The sequence below is a fragment of the Ranitomeya imitator genome, chromosome 3, assembly GCF_032444005.1.
Source record: "Ranitomeya imitator isolate aRanImi1 chromosome 3, aRanImi1.pri, whole genome shotgun sequence".
In the NCBI taxonomy this organism is placed as follows: Eukaryota; Metazoa; Chordata; class Amphibia; order Anura; family Dendrobatidae; genus Ranitomeya; species Ranitomeya imitator.
The window spans coordinates 670,286,499-670,306,958 of NC_091284.1; the positions used below are offsets into that span (position 1 = coordinate 670,286,499).

The following is a 20,460-nucleotide window of genomic DNA, read 5'->3' on the forward strand; positions in this document are numbered from 1 at the left end:
AAGGAAATAACATATATTGCAGTGAGTTTAGCATCAATGTGCACCGCTCAATATTCTTCACTAGAAATACTGTTAGTAACGCAGCGTGTTTGAATCTTCTATATGTTATTGATGAATTAAAAATCCAAACACAAAAAGCTCTGCGCCCATTAGAAGCCAGTGACACAAGTTTAGCAACGATCCATGATAAAATACAGTATGTATGTGTAACAGGACCAGCAAACACGTATGTAACTCACTGTACCTTTATTGCCTGGAGTTCTTTGGTCTTATCCTTTTCCTCTCTGACTTTTAGCCTTCCCTCATCATCTTCATTGCCATTATTTTCTCGCTCCATTCTCTCCCTCCGCTCTCGTCTCTCCCTTTCTTGAGGATCCTCTGCAAATTGGCAACACAAACATCAAGACAAATTGAGAATGAATGGACACAACTACCTTAGGGCTTGTTCATGCACTACATTTTCGTAGTGCATTTTTCAATGGAAAAAAACTGCACTTTACAGAAGTGAATACCATTTCTGAGTTCTCATGCACATGCTGGTTACTTGCTCCTTATGGCTTTGAACCATCAATGCGCTTTTTCAAATTATGTCAATTCTTTCAGCGTTTTTTTATCCATTCAAAAACATCAAAAGGCGCAAGTAAAAACGCACATATTTTTGGTGACATTTTTCCTGCCAACACTATTTCCAGCACAGTTTTCAGCACTTAAAAACCAATGTGTGCCCATGCCCATACACAACTAAATATGATGTGGAAGAGAATTGTTAGTCTTACAACTTCTTAATATAGTTTATTTTGGTCCAACCTCAAAGTTTTGCAAGCATCATATCATCAATGTACTGTATCTACAGGCAAAGATCAGGGCAGCATAAAGCTGGAAACCTGTAGAGTTAAGGTTACCTGGCATAAAATACCACATTAAACCCATAGAAATCTATAGTCACTGAAGACAGGAACAAGCTGTGATATAGAAAACTGAAATACTACATTGCAACGTTAACCTTTCCGGGCCGAGAATACTGATGAAAGAAGGAAGAAGCATTAACATCTAATGAATGTGTCTGTCCAGCTAATTGATAGAGATGCACCAGAAAGACATAAAAAGCTACTAATCACATATCAATAATAGCAAAAGTCCCAGCACCGACTCCAAGAGGCATGAAAACAAGAATAGAATAAGGAGTTGCAGGTGAACAGAGTAAAATCAAGTATAATTTTTATTAAATGTCACATTAAAAAAAGTACAAATATAGTAACCATATACCAAGACAATACAAATACAGCAGCGTCACCCGTCATAGATGAGAATATAATCAGGCATTATAGGTGTGAGAGCGCATACAGCAACAAAATAATTAGTAACATCAAGGGGCAGAGCTTACCGGAGGTGGAAGGGTGACCCTGTACCGGATGGCAGGACCCTGACGTGCGTTTCGTGTGTTCAAGACACTGCTTTATCAAGGGGATGCGGCTTATAGTTACTCCCTATGCTCTACTATTAAGCACACATATAATGCCTGATTGTATTCTCACCTATGACGGGTAAAGTTGCTGTATTTGTGTTGTCTTGGTATCTTGTTACTGTATTTTGTAAACCTTTTTCAATATTTAATAAAATTTGAACTTGATTTTACTCTATTCACCTGCTGCTCCTTATTCTCCTTGTTTTCATCACATATCAGTATTCTAACTCGAAAATATTTGATTATGGTTGAACAAAAAAAAACAAAAACATTTTATATAGAATTTAGATCCAAGCATATTGTATTACCCATCATCCTTCTTCCAATATCTTGAAACTGCTTCCTTTTCTTTCGTTCTTCTTCCATTAGCTTCTGTCGTTCTTCAACCTCCATTTGCCTCCGTTTCAGAGCTTCAGCCTCCCGCTCAGATTTGGAAAGAAATTTCGGCTGAAACAAAGCGAGATCATACATTAATTACTAAAGAATTAATTCATTCTGATGCCAATGTTAAGTTTTTCTTTAACCCGTGCACCCTAACGCCTGTTTTCATCTTCCTCACCAGGCCAATTTTTACAATTCTGACTACTGTCACTTTATTAGGTTATAACTCTGGAATGCTTCAATGGATCCCACTGATTCTGAGAATGTTTCCTCGTGACATATTGTACTTCATGATAAATTTTACCCCTATTTGCTATGACTTGCGTTTATTTGTGAAAAAAAAAACCCGAAAATTTGGCGATAATTTAAATTTTTTTTCACAATTTTCAAATCTTTAATTTTTAAATCAGTGTCATATCACACAAAAATTTAATAAATAACATTTCCCACATGTATACTTTACATCAGCACAATTTTTGAAACAAATTTTTTTTTTTGTAAGTTAAGCATTAAAAGTTGACAAGTGATTTCTCATTTTTACAACAAAATCTGCAAAACCATTTTTTTAGGGACCAACTCACACTTGAAGTGACTTTGAGGGGGCTACATGATAGAAAATGCCCAAAGGTGACACCATTCTAAATACTGCACCTCTCAAAATTCTCAAAACCATATTCAAGAAGTTTATTAACCCTTCAGGTGCTTCACAGGATTTTTTGGAATGTGGAATGAAAAAATAAACATTTACTTTTCTTTTACAAAAAGTTTCCTTAGACCTAATTTTTTTTTTACATTAGCAAGGGTAACAGGAGAAAATGGACCATAAAATTTGTTGTGCAATTTCTCCTGAGCATGTCGATACCCCATATGTGGGGGAAATCTACTGTGTCGGCGCATGGCAGAGCTCGGAAGGGAAGGAGCGCCATTTCATTTTTTGAATGTAAAATTTGATGGAATAATTAGAGGATGCCATGACGTGTTTGGAAAGCCCCTGATGTGGCTAAACAGTGGAAACCCCCAACAAGTGACCCCATTTTGGAAACTAGACCCCTTATGGAACCTATCTAGAGGTGTATTGAATAAACGAAGAGCCGCTAAAATTATTTAAAAAAATAAAATAAAAATCACATTTTTCGTGCAAAAATCTTTGTTCGCTCCAAATTTTGTATGTTCACATGGGTAACAGGGAAAAATGGATGCCAAAATTTGTTGTGAAACTTCTCCTTAGTTTACCAATACTACATATGTCATTGAAAACAACTTTTGATGCACAAAGCAAAGCTCAGAAGGGAAGAAACGCCATATTATAGTACAGCAGGGGCCCACAAGCCACCTTCTCTGCAGGACCCCAAGGCCATCTTGCGGCCAGGGCTCTCCATGGAGACCATCAGGACAACGCGATCGCTGCGCTGATGGCAGCGTGCAGGAAAAGCATTCCCTGCACGATGCACCTCTATGCCGCTGTCATTACTGACAGCGGCATCAAAGGGGTTAAATACCCGCAATTGGTGCTAACACTGATCGTGGGCGTCCCACACACGGTCACCACGGAGCTCAGCGTGAGGTCGTGCCACCGTACATATACTGCCATTTGCAGGAACGCAGCTCCAGCAGAGCAGTATATGTACGGCGCATGTTGGGAAGGGACTGAAGGAACACTCCAGAAAAAAATGACACGTTGGGGCTGATTTACTAAAAGAGTCTAAGGATATGTTCATCCTGGGTCCATTTCCATCAGTCAAAAACTTATGAAATCCTCCTTTTCTCTGGAGTTTTGGCATTCTTTTGGGTCATTTCCACAGCGTCTTTACCCCGCCGTGTTTTCCTGATGGATTTTGAACTCCATTAATCAATGAAGAAAGCGCTAGTGTGTTTTGCAAGGAACGAGCTATAAAAACGCTTTCCCAATGACTTCTATACTACGCATTTATCGTCTTGCTAACTGAAAATCCATGAAACTTTTAAAAGAAAACAAGGATGCCAAATATGATCATCAAGTTTTGTTTTTTTCAATAGAAAAATAACGACCGTTCTTTTGAGGATTTTCTGAGTGCTTTTTTCTTTCTTTACGCTAAAAATACTGCAGAAAAAGGAGCACAGTGTGTACATTCCCCAAACTATATTAAACAGTTTAAACTTAAAGGGTTTTTCCCATGAATAAATTACATTTTAATTAATAGATCTTGGGATAATTTTCACAATTGGATGTGTTACAAAAATGTTTCTGTTCAAAGATCATTTTAAAAATGTGCCCCTGCTGTGTACGGTCTTATTTCTGTGTCTGACTATGTAGAACTGCTCCAGTTCATAATTACCACAGCTCCTGTCCAAGGGATGACACAGCCGGGGCTCGCAGCTGTTATTTTCTCTTGTAACATATTTACCTGCCTCTTTTATCACAGGATCAAGTGTTCTGACATGTTTCCAGTTCTCTGAGCTCATCATAAATCAAGTCAGTGACATAGTAGCTCCAGCATACACCAAATTCAAATGTCACTGACTTGATTTAAGATGACTTCAGAGCGCTGGAAACATTGCAGAAACAAAATCCTGTGATAAAACAGGCAGGGAAATGTGTTACCAGAGAAAAAGCATTAAGCTACTTACTGGTAGCGGCATTTTTCGGAGGCCCATGACAGCACTACGAGAGAGGGGATCCGCCCTTCAGGAACAGGAAACCTACAGATACAAAAGGGCGGTACCTCTCCCCATGCATCAGTTGTATATTAGAGCCTGAGAGGACTACCGCGGTTAGTAGCACACAAACATACATTATATACAGTTTATGTCCAAAAATAATCAATCATAATGAACTATATACCACACGTGAGATCTATCTATCTCATTATATACATTATGGGAAGTGCAACCCCCACGTGAATAGGGAGGGAACTAAGGGTGCTGTCATGGGCCTCCGAAAAATGCCGCTACCAGTAAGTAGCTTAATGCTTTATTCGGACTCCCATGACAGCACTACGAGAGAATTACAGAGATGTAAACTACCTTAGGGAGGGACTATAGCCTGTAGCACCCTTAACCCGAAGGTGAGATCAGAAGAGAACCCCAAGTCCAACCTATAGTGCTTGAAAAAGGTGGAAGGGGATGACCACGTAGCTGCCTTACATATCTGGTCGATGGAAACTCCAGATCTCTCAGCCCAGGATGCAGCCATGGCCCGAGTGGAATGTGCCCTCAGATTCTGCGGAGCTGGACCTCCACCTGCAGTATAAGCCAGAGAGATAGCCTCCCTAATCCACTTCGCTAGCGTGTACTTCGACACTCTAAGACCTTTCCTGGGACCTTGGAAAGATAGAAACAACGCCTCCTCTCTCTTCCAAGCATCAGTGACTGATATATATTCTAAGAGACATCTCCTAACATCTAACGTATGGAGTAACTCCTCTTTGGAATTAGAAGGATTAGGGAGAAATGATGGTAGAACTATCTCCTGAGATCTATGAAATTCTGAGGCCACTTTTGGTAAGTAAGCTGGATCTGGTCTGAGGACTACCCTGTCCTGTAGAAACTCTGTATAGGGGGACAGCCTAGAAAGAGCCTGTATGTCTCCTACCCTACGAGCAGATGTAATTGCCACCAAAAATGCTGTTTTGAGGGATAGTAATTTAAGTGAGGCTGAATGTAAAGGCTCAAACGGTTCTTTAGTCAAGGCTGAGAGGACTAGGTTAAGATCCCAAGGCATTGACCTATTCCTGTGTATAGGTCTGGATCTACTAGCTGCTTTGATGAACCTTGATACCCAATAATTACCAGCAATGTTGCAAGAAAATAAGGCCCCTAGGGCTGAGACTTGTACTTTTAGCGTACTCGTGGATAGATTTAGCTCTAGCCCTCTCTGCAGGAATTCTAGAATCTGGTTGATTGGTAAACCCTCTTCGATATTAAAATTTGAAGAGGCCAGAAACTTCCTCCAAGTTCTAGAGTAGATCTTAGTTGTTATGAGTTTTCTACTCTTCATAAGGGTATCAATGAGATTTGGAGAAAATCCTCTGTTTTTTAACAGTGACCTTTCAAAGACCATGCCGTCAAATGTAGACCCTTCACTTGTGGATGGTTGATCGGACCTTGATGAAGTAGGTCCGGGATGTCTGGCAGTACCCAGGGGTCTTCCACCGACATGGTCCTGAGCCAGGAGAACCAAGCCCTTCGGGGCCAGAACGGAGCGATCAGTATGATTCTCGCTTGATCCTCCCTTATCTTTCTGACCACCAGAGGCAACAGGTTTAGCGGGGGAAACGCATAAGCCAACCGGAAATCCCATCTGATCAGGAAGGCATCCACTACCAGCGGATATTCCCTGGGATTCAAGGAACAGAATTTTTTCGTTTTTCTGTTGTCCTTGTTGGCAAATAGGTCCACCTCTGGATGACCCCACCTGCGGACAATCTGGTTGAAGATTTTTGTGTTCAGAGACCACTCTCCTTGTCTTAAGGTGTTTCGACTTAGAAAGTCCGCCTTTATATTTTCCTTCCCTTTTATATGTACTGCTGCTAAAGATAGAAAATGATTTTCCGCTATCTGGAGCAGGCGGTCCGCTATTTCCATCAGGGACTCGGAGCGTGTTCCACCTTGGTGATTCACGTAGGCCACTGCCACCTGATTGTCGGAGAGGATTTTGACATGGTGACCCTGTAGATACACGAGGAGTTCCTTAATTGATAATTCAATCGCCAACAACTCCTTTTGATTAGAAGAGGCTGATGTTTGGGGGTCCCATAGACCCTGGACTACCACGTCACCCATGTGTGCCCCCCACCCTGTGGGGCTGGCGTCCGTCGTAACTACCCGAGTCACTTGAGTCACCCAGGGAACTCCTGCTGACAGATTGTCTTCCCTTAGCCACCATCTAAGAGATGTCAGAACCTCTGGACTCAATGTCATCTGACCCTGCAAGGAACCCTGTAAGACTCTGTCATAATTCAGTACGTCAAACTGTAAAGGTCTGGAGTGGAACTGGGCCCAACGGACGGCGGGAATACAGGAAGTTAGGGAACCTAACAAGGACATAGCCTGTCTAAGAGTCATGGTTGGTTCTTTAATTGCTTTTAATACCTGTTGTTGGATATGGCGCAGTTTATCAGTTGGAAGACAGCATTGTTGGGACTCGGAATCTAACAGCAGACCTAGGAATCTCTGGTTTTTTAGGGGTTGTAATCGGGATTTTTCATAATTCACGATCCAGCCCAGATTCTCTAGCTTAGATATAGCTGTTTTTACCTGAGCAAGGCAATGGTCTGCTGAGTTCCCAACTATCAGGAAATCATCCAGATAAGGGATTATGAGGATATCAGATTCACGTAAATGCGCCATGACCTCCGCAACTACTTTAGTGAATACTCGGGGAGACGTTGAGAGGCCGAAGGGAAGGGCTCTAAATTGAAAATGTCGAACAATACCCCCCATAGACACCGCCACACGTAGAAACCTCTGAAAGTTTTCATGGATAGGAACATGATAATACGCATCTTTTAAGTCCACAACTACCATGAAGCAGTGTTTGAACAACATTTTAATTGCAGAGCTGATTGACTCCATTTTAAATGTGGCTTTAACCAGGTATTCATTCAGGGATTTAAGGTTAATGATAGTCCTAAATGATCTGTCTGGTTTCTGGATCAGAAAAAGGGGAGAGTAGAATCCACTCCCTCTTTCTGACTCTGGAACTTCCATCAGCACGTTTTTGAGGCATAAACTCACAACTTCTGCCTCCAAAGCCGTCTGTTCAATAGTGGAGGAACGTAAGGGGGTTAACATAAATTTATCCCGAGGCCAGTGAATAAATTCTAATTTCAGACCTTCTGAAATAATACCTCGGACCCAGTCACTATTTGAGATGTTAGACCATGCGGAAGAGAAGGCTGACAATCTCCCTCCCACAGGGATCGCTAGTCATTGGTCCGGTTTCTTACGTTCTTTTGAGGAACGGCGGAACATGTAACCCGTACCTCTCCTGCGTCTATCCTCCCATCTAAAATTCTCTCTAGTGGGTGAGGATGCGCGCTTCCTTCCGCGACCAAATCTCCTCCTGTTGAATGGACGCCGATAAGAAGATGATGACAAACTCGGGAATTTTTTCTTGTCATCTCCAGCCTTTTCAAGCAGGTCATCCAAGGTTGGTCCGAAGAGGTATTCCCCTTTGCATGGGATAGCGCATAATTTGGACCTTGATTGAATGTCACCCGACCAACATTTCAACCACAGGGCTCTACGAGCCGCGTTGGAGAGTCCTGCTGCTCTGGCCGCCATCCTGACCGAATCGACCGACGCGTCCGACAGGAAAGCCGCAGCATCTTGAATCACCGGAAGCGCACTTAGAATGGAACTTCTGGAAGCGCCTTCCTTAAGCTGGGATTCCAACTGTTCCAGCCAGACCATTAGGGATCTGGCTGTACAAGTCGCAGCCACCGCTGGCCTCAACGATCCGGCTGCCATCTCCCAGGTACCTTTAAGGAAGGTATCCGCCTTCCTGTCAAGGGGGTCTTTAAGGGATCCCATATCTTCGAAAGGTAATGCGGCCTTTTTTGATGCCTTTGCTACCGCAGCATCTAATTTAGGGGCCTTGTCCCAGGTATCCACAGTCGTATCCTCAAAGGGATATCTGCGTTTTAAGGCTGGTGGTAATGAGCCTTTCTTCTCCGGTTTCTTCCATTCCCGGAGAATCAGGTCTTGAATTTTATCATTCACCGGGAAGGACCTACGCTTCTTGTGTTCCAAACCACTGAACATTAGTTGCTGACGGGAAAGCGGAGTCTTAGGTTCTTCTAGGCCCATCGTACCTCTGACCGACTTAACTAATTTATCTACTCGGTCCAGAGGCAGACAGAATCGGCCAGATTCCTCTTCTGATGACGAGGAAGAGAGATTTGAGCCATAGGAACCTTCATCCTTATCTTCCTCTGATGAATCAGAGATCACCGAGGTTCTCTGTTTTGAACTCCCCGCCTGGGACATAGACCGCAGGGATTCCCTTACTTCTGTACGGATCATCTCACGCAGATTAGCCGTAGAAGCAGATTCTTCCGCTACCTAGGGGAGGACAATAAGGGTGATACCATCTATCTAGCCTGATGTCACTCAACCCCTCCACTCCTGTAGACCTCACCGTCTGTTGTATACAGGAGGCGCATAATTTTTTAATATAAGAATCTGGTAACGGGACTTCACACAGGGCACACTCCTTATGTTTCGACTTTGCACTTTTCTTTCCCTAAAATGACAAAGTATAAGGGGCCCGCGTCACTGAGTGAGCATTCACGTAGATCTCTTACCAGTGTACGCCAAAAAAGGTACCGGAACACGAGGGGGTTCTTTGCCAGTCGATGCTCTGGATCCCTGCTTGGACGAGCTTTTACGACTGGACTGGTCACTTCTGGCATGCTCCTTCTCCGTGGGCTTTTGTCGCACGTCCTCCGGCAACTGAAGCTGCCGCTCACCATCACTCTCCATGATGTGGATGTGACCAAAGGCAGAGCTCTATTCCCAGCTCCTGCTTAAATCCCCCTCAGATCCGGTCAGCAGGCTGCCTGGCGCCACTCCTATTGGTTCCGGCTGATGAGACTACATCTGGGGGGTCAGCGCAGTGTGTGAGGAGACCGGCGTTCAGGATCGATGGGCGCCGCCATCTTGGATGAACTGCGCATGCGCAGTCACCCAGAGACCGGAAACGCCTGCTGACTCCGCCCCCTCGACGTCACTGCACCGGAAACGCTCCAGCTAACGCTGAGAGCGATGCAGGACGCCGAAGAGCACGCAGCAGCGTTCCGGATAGCGTTCCCCTCCTGGCACCGCTACATCACCACCGTGCTGCACCACCACACCGAAGGAGCGATATACTTACCGGCGCCGGCGCTAACGGAGATCAGGAATCCTCTGGACTCTGCTCCCTGCTGTCTACATCACTGACGTGCAGTCCAGCCAGGACCACCGTGATGTCTTCCAGGAGCTTCCGCACCGGTCGAGGTAGGAGACCCCCCCGCTACCTGATTCGACCGGCCGGCCTGGGATCCATCTACGAGATTCATCTGTAGGATCCTGCCCCTCCAGGAACAGGAAACCAACTGATGCATGGGGAGAGGTACCGCCCTTTTGTATCTGTAGGTTTCCTGTTCCTGAAGGGCGGATCCCCTCTCTCGTAGTGCTGTCATGGGAGTCCGAATAAAGTAGCAGTTGTGATCTGTTTGGTTTGTATTCTCACTTATAAGTGACTTTTGCTTCCTCCTCTGGTCAGGAACTGTAGTATGTTGAGACCATTATTATTATTGCGCCATTTATTCCATGGCGCTTTACATGTGAGGAGGAGTATACATAATAAACAAGTACAATAATCTTGAACAATACAAGTCATAACTGGTACAGGAGGAGAGAGGATCCTGCCCGCGAGGGCTCACAATCTACAAGGGATGGGTGAGAGTACAGTAGACGAGGGTAGAGCTGGTCGTGCAGCGGTTTGGTCGATCGGTGGTTACTGCAGGTTGTAGGCTTGTCTGAAGAGGTAGGTCTTCAGGTTCTTTTTGAAAGTTTCGATGGTAGGCGAGAGTCTGATGAGTTGTGGTAGAGAGTTACTAAAACCAAAGCAATAAGAAACAAAGACTTCACCAGAAACTATATGAGCATGGGAATGATTAAAATATGCCTTTATTCATAAAAGTGGCAATGATTACATACATTAAAATAAAAATGAAAAAATTGCGCAGACGCAGGATTATATAGAAAAAGATATATATAATTACCAGCAGAACCGCCACCAATAATAACAGGATCTTTGTTTAAGCTGGGCGTATCCGAAAAATGTATAAAAAAAATTTATATAACAAAAATATATATATAAAAAAGATGTTTGTGCATAATTATGACTACATCAAGGATTAAGTGAAACAAGTGCAATATACCAAACAATATATGGTTTGTGTATAAAAATAATGATAAGACACACACTAGATGCATAAAGTGCCAAGGTGCAATGACCTGCCAAGAGGTTTAAACAGTGTGCAAACATATGCTGAAAAAAATAAAAAAATACGGTGCAAGATAGCACAGCAATATATGTCTCAAATACCTGGGGGGTGAGCCGAGACCTGTGCCTGCGCACACCCGACGCGCGTTTCGGAAACAATTCTCCTTCGTCAGGGTATTCTGCTGGTAATTATATATATCTTTTTCTATATAATCCTGCGTCTGCGCAATTTTTTCAATTTTATCATTTTTTATTTTAATGTATGTAATCATTGCCACTTTTATGAATAAAGGCATATTTTAATCATTCCAATGCTCATATAGTTTCTGGTGAAGTCTTTGTTTCTTATTGCTTTGGTTTTAGTCTCTCTTTTGTAGTGGTTTCCATTGCTGGTCTTCACAGCGCACCCTGGTGGTCTGTTTTATTATTCTATTATTCTTTTATTAATTTTAATATTGGTATGTGGTATAGTGGATCCGTGAACAAATTGTGGGTGTGTTGTGTTCTATATCTGTGGTAGAGAGTTCCAGAGTTGGGGTCATGCGCGAGAGAAATCTTGTATGCGATTGTGGGAAGCGGAGATACGAGGAGAGTAGAGATCTTGTGAGAATCGGAGGTTGCGTGCAGGTAAGTACCGGGAGACAAGGTCACAGATGTATGGAGGAGACAGGTTGTGGATGGCTTTGTATGCTATGGTTAGGGTTTTGAACTGAAGTCTCTGGGTAATGGGGAGCCAGTGAAGGGATAGACAGAGGGGAGAGGCAGGGGAATAGCGGGGGGACAGGTGGATTAGTCGGGGAGCAGAGTTTAGAATAGATTGGAAGGGTGAGAGATTGTTAGAGGGGAGGCCAACAGCAGGAGGTTGAAGTAGTCAAGACGGGAGATGATGAGGGCATAGACTAGGGTTTTTGCAGACTCTTGGTTTAGGAATGTACGGATCTGGGAAATATTTTTGAGTTGAAGTCGGCAGGAGGTGGAAAGGGCTTGAATATGTGGTTTGAAGGAGAGATCAGAGTAAAAGATTACACCGAGGCAGCGAGCTTGTGGGACTGGGGAGAGTGAGCAGCCATTTACTTTAATGGATAGGTCTATTGGGGAGGTCACGTGAGATGGGGGAAAGATGATGAATTCTGTTTTGTCCATGTTAAGTTTTAGAAATCTAGCTGAGAAAAAGGATGAAATAGCGGACAGACATTGTGGGATTCTGGTTAGTAGGGAGGTGATATCTGGTCCAGAGATGTAGATCTGTGTGTCGTCAGCATAGAGATGATACTGTAAGCCGTGAGATTCTATGAGCTGTCCCAGGCCAAAGGTATAGATGGAGAAGAGCAGAGGACCTAGGAATGATTTTTGCGGGACTCCGACAGATAGGGGGCGAGGTGAGGAGGTGGTGTGTGAGTGGGAGATGCTAAATGTCTGGTCTGTTAGGTACGATACGATCCAAGATAGGGCCAAGTCAGTGATGCCAAGAGATGAGAGGGTCTGTAATAGTAGGGAATGATCCACTGTGTCAAAGGCAGAGGACAGGTCCAGGAGAAGGAGGACAGAGTCGCTTGGCTTTGGAAGTCAGCAGGTCATTGGTGACCTTAGTTAGGGCAGTTTCAATAGAGTGATGAGGCCGAAAGCCAGATTGTAAGCGGTCGAAGAGGGAGCAGGAATAGAGGTGGGAGGACAGTTTGAAATGGACGTGTTGTTCCAGTAGTTTTGAGGCAAAGGGGAGAAGTGATATAGGGCGATAGCTAGATACAGAGGATGGATCAAGAGAGGACGTTTTGAGGATAGTTATGATTGAGGCATGTTTGAAGCATGAGGGGAAAACACCAGTTGCTATTGACAGGTTGAAGAGATGGGTTAGAGTTGAGATGAAGACTGTGGTGAAGTTTGGGATGAAGTGGGATGGGTCAGACATAGCAAGGGCACATTTTTCTCAGCACAAGAAATATATATATAATTTTTTCTTTTTTTATTTGTTTTAACACATCCAATTGTGAAACTTATTATGTCATGATCTTTTGATTAGAATGTACGTTGTTAGACAAACCCTTTAAGCTAGACTGTCGGAAATTGTGTCTAATTTATCACAGAAGCAACATAGCCCCACGGACTTCCCTTGGCACCTTGACTGACAGGACGGACTGGACCTTATGACTTACTTGTCATCGCTCTGAATAGACTCTGAGCGTAATGCACTCGGTTGGCATGCATATGCGTGATACTCCTGTGATTTAGACCAGAGGTCCCCAACTCCAGTCCTGGATTTCCTTAGTCTTGCCCAGGTAATAATTGCATCACCTGTGCAATGCAAAAGAAATCCTGAAAACATGACCTGTTGGTGGGCCTTGAGGACTGGAGTTGGGGACCTCTGATTTAGACTGCCTTTTTTGCACTTTCCTGCTTGGGCTATCTTACTCAATATGCAGCAGTCACTATGGCGGCATGGTAGTCGGGCAGATAGGTCCTCACTGTTTATATGGTAGGAGTTGTATGTGAGAGAGAGCATATACTTGTATGTGGTCCATATCCTCCACTTCTTTCATGCACCATGTTTGGTAGGCATTAGTTTTGACAGGCATTCCATATTGTTATCCCATTATATATATATATATATATATATATACATATATATGCAATCTGGTACAAACTGATTTATTACTTTGATTATGGAGATATCCTGTTGTCAATAATTGTGTCCTTTAGCTCTCAGGTGCCAATTGTTATTACTATACTTCAGTCTGTGGGATATGTTTTGCATTCCTGTTATCACGGGTAGTTTTTAATTGCTTTTAACGGTGTTGTTTGCTTATGTTGTGCAATAAAAACTTTTTGATATTTTTGCTTACCATTTAGTCCTGTTGATCTCCTTTACAACATGTCTTTCTTCTATGTGGTTTTCTAATTTATCACAGAAGCTCACGTGGTACATTTTTGACCGTCTATTCTAAGCTTATACCAACTATAAGTTGCCTTAGCTGTTCCAATAAGTTATAGCAGATTTTGGAAATTGCAGCACTGAGGATCAAAATTTCAGCCATGCCACTTTCTTGGTAAACCACACCCCTTTCTGGGGGCCACTCCCCCTTGTCACAATGTGGTGCAAAGAATATAAAACATTTTTTTCTTATGTAAATGAAATCAGATTCATAAATCACCACGACTGTGTTATGTCTAGTTTAGGGGTTTTTGCATAACACAGAGATGCTCCTTTTAGTATCAAAGAGAAACATTTTTGCACTGAAGAATTTTAAACTCCAGGAATCCTCTTTAGCAAAATGCACATCAAAAGCCTAGAGTTCACAACAGTCTACAAAACTGCCCAGAACTCCAATTCTGAGAAAGTTACGTACCTTAGATTCTGCCTCTTCTTCCTTTTTCTTCTTAGCCAACAACTCTTCCAAAGAAAGTGGCTGCACCTGAGACACACAAGTATTCCTCATTGTTAGAGTACAGTGCTGATCACCCCAAATAGATGTGGAACTATGAAGAAGTGTTTATACATTGTGGGCATATCAAGGTTTGCAGAACTGCAGTATCTTTTCCATAAAAGACAAAAAAAAATTGCTAAATTATTTCATCCCACATCAAAAATGTGATATCATTAAATTCAAATAGCAAAGCCTAAAGGTTAGCAGAGACACAAAGGGCATTTTGGTGAGCTCTACTTCTGAGGGCTTCGGCATTTACCTTGGACTTCTTTTCTGGTGCATCTTCCTCATTTTCCTTTTTGACTTCTTTTTTCACCTTTTGATCTTTAGTGCGGCCTGGTGATGGACTTCTACAAATAATAAATGATCAGAATTAGGAATGCGAGTGGCCTCACAAATTAGGTTGTTTTCACATCAGGAACCGAGATAGAACGAAGACTCATTTATATGTCAGCAAAACAATTTTACCTTGATCTTTTTTTGTCTTTGTCACGACGATGGGTGTCCTTCTCTCGTCCTCCATCTTTCTTTCTATCTTTTTGTCTTCTATCCCTTCAAAACAAAAATCAGCAAACATACAGATCTTCTCGACATAGTCAAAGTAATCTCTGATGATATGAAACAATCCAATATGGAAACCCATTAAGGTCTATCTATACATATAAATACAGTAAGTAGCTAGTTATTTCAATAAAATATACATTATTTAGAACTTCAAACGTGTAAGGATCTGGTCAGAACCTACCTTTCGTTAGACTTAGATCGAGAACGGGAGCGGCTGCGAGATCGCCTTCTTTCCCTAGAACGATGTCTCTTTCTGTCCTTTGATGGAGAAGATTTCCTATCACGGTCTCGCTCGCCAGACCGGGACCTAGAACGCTTGCGGTCCTTTGATGGCGACCCATCATGGTCACGTTTGTCAGTCAGCTCCCCGGCCATCTAAACTTAACAAATGCAATACAGGAATTAAGATGGAAATCTCAGTAAGGCGCTCCACTTCATGACCTGTTGTCCAGAACTTAATATTATTCAGCGAGTGGAGCAACTTTCCAAAACTCCGACGCAATCATTTTTAACACATAGAAAAAACATATAAAGGGATGACCCATTTCTTTAAAAAAAATTGGTAGCAGGTGTCAAAATTCTGTGACTAGAGCTGAACAAAAAGACTCACAGAGCCCTGGTCCCATGGCCATGTAAGTAGTTTATGGTCGCCGCACCAGAGCCCTGCGACCCTCTTATCTGTAAAATGTCCAGTGCCTCTTCTGATTATTAGGGGTTGCAATTTCATTTAATTGTGAGTGATGTGCCACATGCAGTCGTTGCCTACTAATTAGAAGTGCCAAAGATGCTAAAGTTAGTAGGAGGTTAAGACTTTTCTACGACAGCCACGACTAACGGGGGCCGCTAGATTGGGATCCTTGAAAATCTTTTTGTTCGACTCTATCTAAAGGTACCGTCACACTAAGAGACGCTGCAGCGATACCGACAACGATCCGGATCGCTGCAGCATCGCTGTTTGGTCGCTGGAGAGCTGTCACACAGACAGCTCTCCAGCAACCAACTATGCCGGTAACCAGGGTAAACATCGGGTTACTAAGCGCAGGGCCGCGCTTAGTAACCCGATGTTTACCCTGGTTACCAGCGTAAAAGTAAAAAAAAAAAAAAAACACTTCATACTTACCTTCCGCTGTCTGTCCCTCGGCGCTCTGCTTCTCTGCCCTGTGTAAGCACAGCGGCCGGAAAGCAGAGCGGTGACGTCACCGCTCTGCTTTCCGGCAGCTGTGCTTACACAGGGCAGAGAAGCAGAGCGCCGAGGGACAGACAGCGGAAGGTAAGTATGAAGTGTTTTTTTTTTTTTTTACTTTTACGCTGGTAACCATGGTAAACATCGGGTTACTACGCGCGGCCCTGCGCTTAGTAACCCGATGTTTACCCTGGTTACCAGCGAAGACATTGCTGAATCGGCGTCACACACGCCGATTCAGCGATCTCTGCAGGAAGTCCAGCGACGAAATAAAGTTCTGGACTTTCTGCAGCGACCAACGACATCACAGCAGGATTCTGATCGCTGCTGTGTGTCAAACTGAACGATATCGCTAGCCAGGACGCTGCAACGTCACGGATCGCTAGCAATATCGTTCAGTGTGACGGTACCTTTAGACACCTACTGTTCCTGAAGGTCAATGTTCTCCACTAATTCTTCATTTTGCCCCTTTACGGTTTTATGCTAACTACAGTCAGCCCCTTCCTTTCACTGGAACCGTTGTATTTCCCAACACAGCAGGTGGTCGGACAAGCTGTGAAAGGAAAAACATTGAAGAGGCCACAAGGATGGATTAGTACTGCAGACCTTTCAATTTCAGGATCAAGGACAGGAGTAACATTTCTGGCGAAATGCAAGCATATCTTTTCATTAATGTATCAGTCGGGCTTTGCTATGCCCTATCCCAGCTCTGTCCATTTTGGTAGAGCTGACTGAAACTGGAATGAGAAAGGCAAAGTTGGAAAATTAGTTGGTGAGAAAACACAGTCCGTATAAAAAGTAAAAAAAAAAAATCAATCAATCAAAATATCAGATCAAACACACCCAAGAAAAGGTGTCTCGTATATATAAAAACACAATCATCTAAATGACTTAGTGGTTTCAGGAATTTTCTGATCACTAACAACAATCATTACATCTATGGGAAGGAGCATGGCAATACGATTTTCAATATCACTGTATCAGAAAGCAGCCGGTCTGGTCATGAATAGATATGAGCGAATAGCTTCGGCTCCCTCCTTATTCGGCAAGCTATAAGCGCTTACCGGAGAAGCTGCATCGGGGACCCGGCTTCCTGGAGCGCTCCCGATAGTCATCTGATCGGCAGCGCAGTTGTATGTGTCATGGCTGTGTGACAGTTAAATAAATAAGGCAGCACACTGCAGCGCTAGAACATACAAACTTGAAATACGAAATTTGAACTGCATTACTGCACTAGAAATATGAAAAATGAGAGCGTTTAGCGCATAAAAATGCGTATTTCGTATTTCAAGTTTGTATGTTCTAGCGCTGCAGTGTGGTTTCACATGTACCCATTCAGATGGAGACGTTTATTCTCAGCGAGGTAAGGCAAGCGTAGGACCTGGTATAAGAGAGATGCCGTAAAGTGGCTACAAGGTACACATAAAATTGGCCATTTTTATGCGCTAAACGCTCTCATTTTTCATATTTCTAGTGCAGTAATGCAGTTCAAATTTCGTATTTCAAGTTTGTATGTTCTAGCGCTGCAGTGTGCTGCCTTATTTACTTAACTATATACGAGTTGGCGACTCTAGGTTCAGCACCTGTTCACACTTAGTCTATGTTTGGATGTGCCGGTCAGGTTTTTGAAATGTATTCTTTAGCCTTCTGACCGTGCACTCCGCCTTCTAGCCACAGGTGTTTTAATTACAGCAGGTCCAATACCCCTCCATAGAGAGAGAGAATTTTACTCTAGGAAGAGGTTTCACATGTACCCATTCAGATGGAGACGTTTATTCTCAGCGAGGTAGGGCAAGCGTAGGACCTGGTAAAAGAGAGATGCCGTAAAGGGGCTACCAGGTACACATAAAATTGGCCATTTTTATGCGCTAAAAGCTCTCATTTTTCATATTTCTAGTGCAGTAATGCAGTTCAAATTTCGTGTTTTCAAGTTTGCATGTTTCAGCGCTGCAGTGTGCTGCCTTATTTATTTAACTATATACGAGTTGGCGACTCTAGGTTCAGCACCTGTTCACACTTAGTCTATGTTTGGATGTGCAGGTCAGGTTTTTGAAATGGCTGTGTGACAGTCACAACACATGTATGGAGAGCCTGTGTGTTGTGATTGTCACCCAGCCGTGACACATGCAGCTGCGTCGCAGGACACCTGATTATCGGGAGCGCTGTATAGTCATGAACTCAGTAATTACATAGTTAAATAGACTGAATAAAGACAGGTCCATCAAGATCAACATTTCTCCACCAGTTATACTGATCATTCGTAGTGATGAGCAAACATGCTTGGATAATATCTTATCCGAACATCTGGGAGCGCTCGTATATTATGTTCCCGTCTCTGCGGGAGTCTCTGGACACTTAGGCTACGTTCACATTTGCGGTGCGTCGGGCGCAACCGCGGCAACGCATGCGCCCCTATATTTAACATGGGGGGCGCATGGACATGCGTTTTGTTGCGTTTTGTGACGCATGCGTTTTTTGGGCACAAGCGTCAGGGCTCAGAGGACGCTGCTTGTTGCATTTTTTTTGCACTATAAAAATGAACGCATGCGTCACAAAACGCAGCGTTTTACATGCGTTTTTGCGTGCGTTGTGCGCTGCGTCGCCGACGCAGCACACAACAACGCAAATGTGAACGTAGCCTTAGTGAGTTGTGATTCCTTGAAATCCCCTCCACTATACTGCAACATTTGGATGCTGTGGGTTCGACTCTGCGGATGTATTCCGCGTCCAACTCGCAGCGTTTACTGATCGTGTGCACATACCCTAAGCCATGCACCAGTCCTATGTATTGACGACACTGACGATATTTAAACATATAAATGAGACCTCCTCGGAGGCGTCTTTTCTAAGCCCAACTGTTCCAGCCTCATCATGTGAGAGGCTTCTATCCCTTGTAATAATCTAGTTGCCCGCTTCTGAACTCACTTTCCTGTTTCCTTTATAAAATGTGGAGCCTAAAGCTGAATCCCATATTCTAGATCTATAAAGAGGTAACAATACGTTGGGATTTTCTCTCTCTTTTTATACATCCTAAAGCCTTGTTTGCTTTTGCAGCTGCTGCCTGACATTGAGTACTGCTGCTCAGCTTACTTGTAACCAGAATACCCAGAACTTTAAAGGAACAGTCAAGGATTATTTTAAATAATGTCAGGAAAGCATGGAAATGGTTAAAATAGCTCATCTGATCATTTCCAGCCACTTCCTACCTACTGATCCGGTGGTCTCATTTGACTATGTTAGATCCCCTACAATAATGACGCTCCTATTACACAAATGTGACCGCTGCGGCCAATCACTGTCCTCACTGGTCATGTGCCAAACATGCTACCATCATCAGTAAGCACAGTGATTGGCTGCAGTGGTCACATGTAGGTAGTTAGAACATCACGGCAGGAAAGCTACAAAGAGCAGCAGCAGCGCAGGAATGCAGGGGGATTTAGTAGGGGAGTCTTTTCATCACATCCCCCACATTCTGGCCATGAACGGGTCCTGACAAGCCAGCTGCTATAGAGGTGAGGCTGCTGAGGGCATCACTGCACGGTACAAGGAGATCAGCCCCTTATCTCCGTGTTCACACACAGCTCGTGTGTATGCCAAGCTGAACGCCTCTACCACCCTGAGCACACAGGCTAGCTATGGCCGGTGGCCCTGTACATACTTACATTCACAGTTTGGGAAGTGTCCTCACCATCCGGTACCGCAGCTTCCCCCGCACCCCGAGGTTTCCGCCTCCTACCTCTCTGTTCAGGCCCTTTGCTCACTTCCTACGTTGTTATTTCGCTCTCACTGAGCCGCCATGATGCCTCACGCAGCCGCGCTGCATGCTGGGGTGAGAGGATGTGGTACGTAAGAACGCAGAGTGAAAGACTACATTTCCCGGCATGCCTTTCCGTTGTACCGGAAATATCTCTGAGAAGCCGACACAGAGCGGCCTGCTAGGATCGCCTTCTCAGTAGCTTCATGCGCATGCGCATAATGAAATAGCAATAGACACTTGTGTAGTGCACAAAACCCATCAATGTTCACTTCACCTTTTTACACATTGGGGATGTTTAGTAACTCAGCCTATTTCTGCTTCTATGAACAAACATCGTTAGCTGTAAATTCGTCGCACAAATAAAGTGCTACCTGTGTGCCGTGGGGCAGTCCGATTCTGGAGATACCTAATGGATACGGCTTTAGGTGTTAGGACTTTAGTTTATTAACCCCTTAGTGACAGAGCCAATTTGGTACTTTATGACCAGGCCAATTTTTGCAATTCTGACCACTGTCACTTTATGAGGTTATAACTCTGGAACGCTTCAACGGATCCCGCTGATTCTGAGATTGTTTTTTCGTGACATATTGTACTTCATGTTAGTGGTAACATTTCTTCGATATTACTTGCGATTATTTATGAAAAAAACGGAAATATGGCGAAAATTTTTAAAATTTTGCAATTTTCAAACTTTGTATTTTTATGCCCTTAAATCAG

At 43.5% G+C, this 20,460-nt stretch overlaps 1 protein-coding gene across 2 annotated transcripts in view; it reads right to left on the reverse strand.

The window, feature by feature from the left end:
- The window catches only part of DDX23 (DEAD-box helicase 23), a 41,490-nt gene extending 21,681 nt beyond the window's left edge, over nt 1-19,809 (reverse strand). The window contains exons 1-7 of one of the 2 annotated variants that reach the window (XM_069758338.1): nt 19,649-19,809; nt 14,985-15,183; nt 14,708-14,791; nt 14,499-14,589; nt 14,162-14,227; nt 1,774-1,912; nt 245-378 (exon numbers count right to left, since the gene is read on the reverse strand). In XM_069758338.1, the coding sequence (XP_069614439.1) occupies nt 245-378; nt 1,774-1,912; nt 14,162-14,227; nt 14,499-14,589; nt 14,708-14,791; nt 14,985-15,178 (708 nt within the window). In that variant the 5' untranslated portion in view covers nt 15,179-15,183; nt 19,649-19,809. The remainder of the gene's footprint in view (nt 1-244; nt 379-1,773; nt 1,913-14,161; nt 14,228-14,498; nt 14,590-14,707; nt 14,792-14,984; nt 15,184-19,648) is intronic. The other variant, XM_069758337.1, reaches the window with a different exon arrangement.
- Between the last annotated feature and the right edge of the window lie 651 nt (nt 19,810-20,460).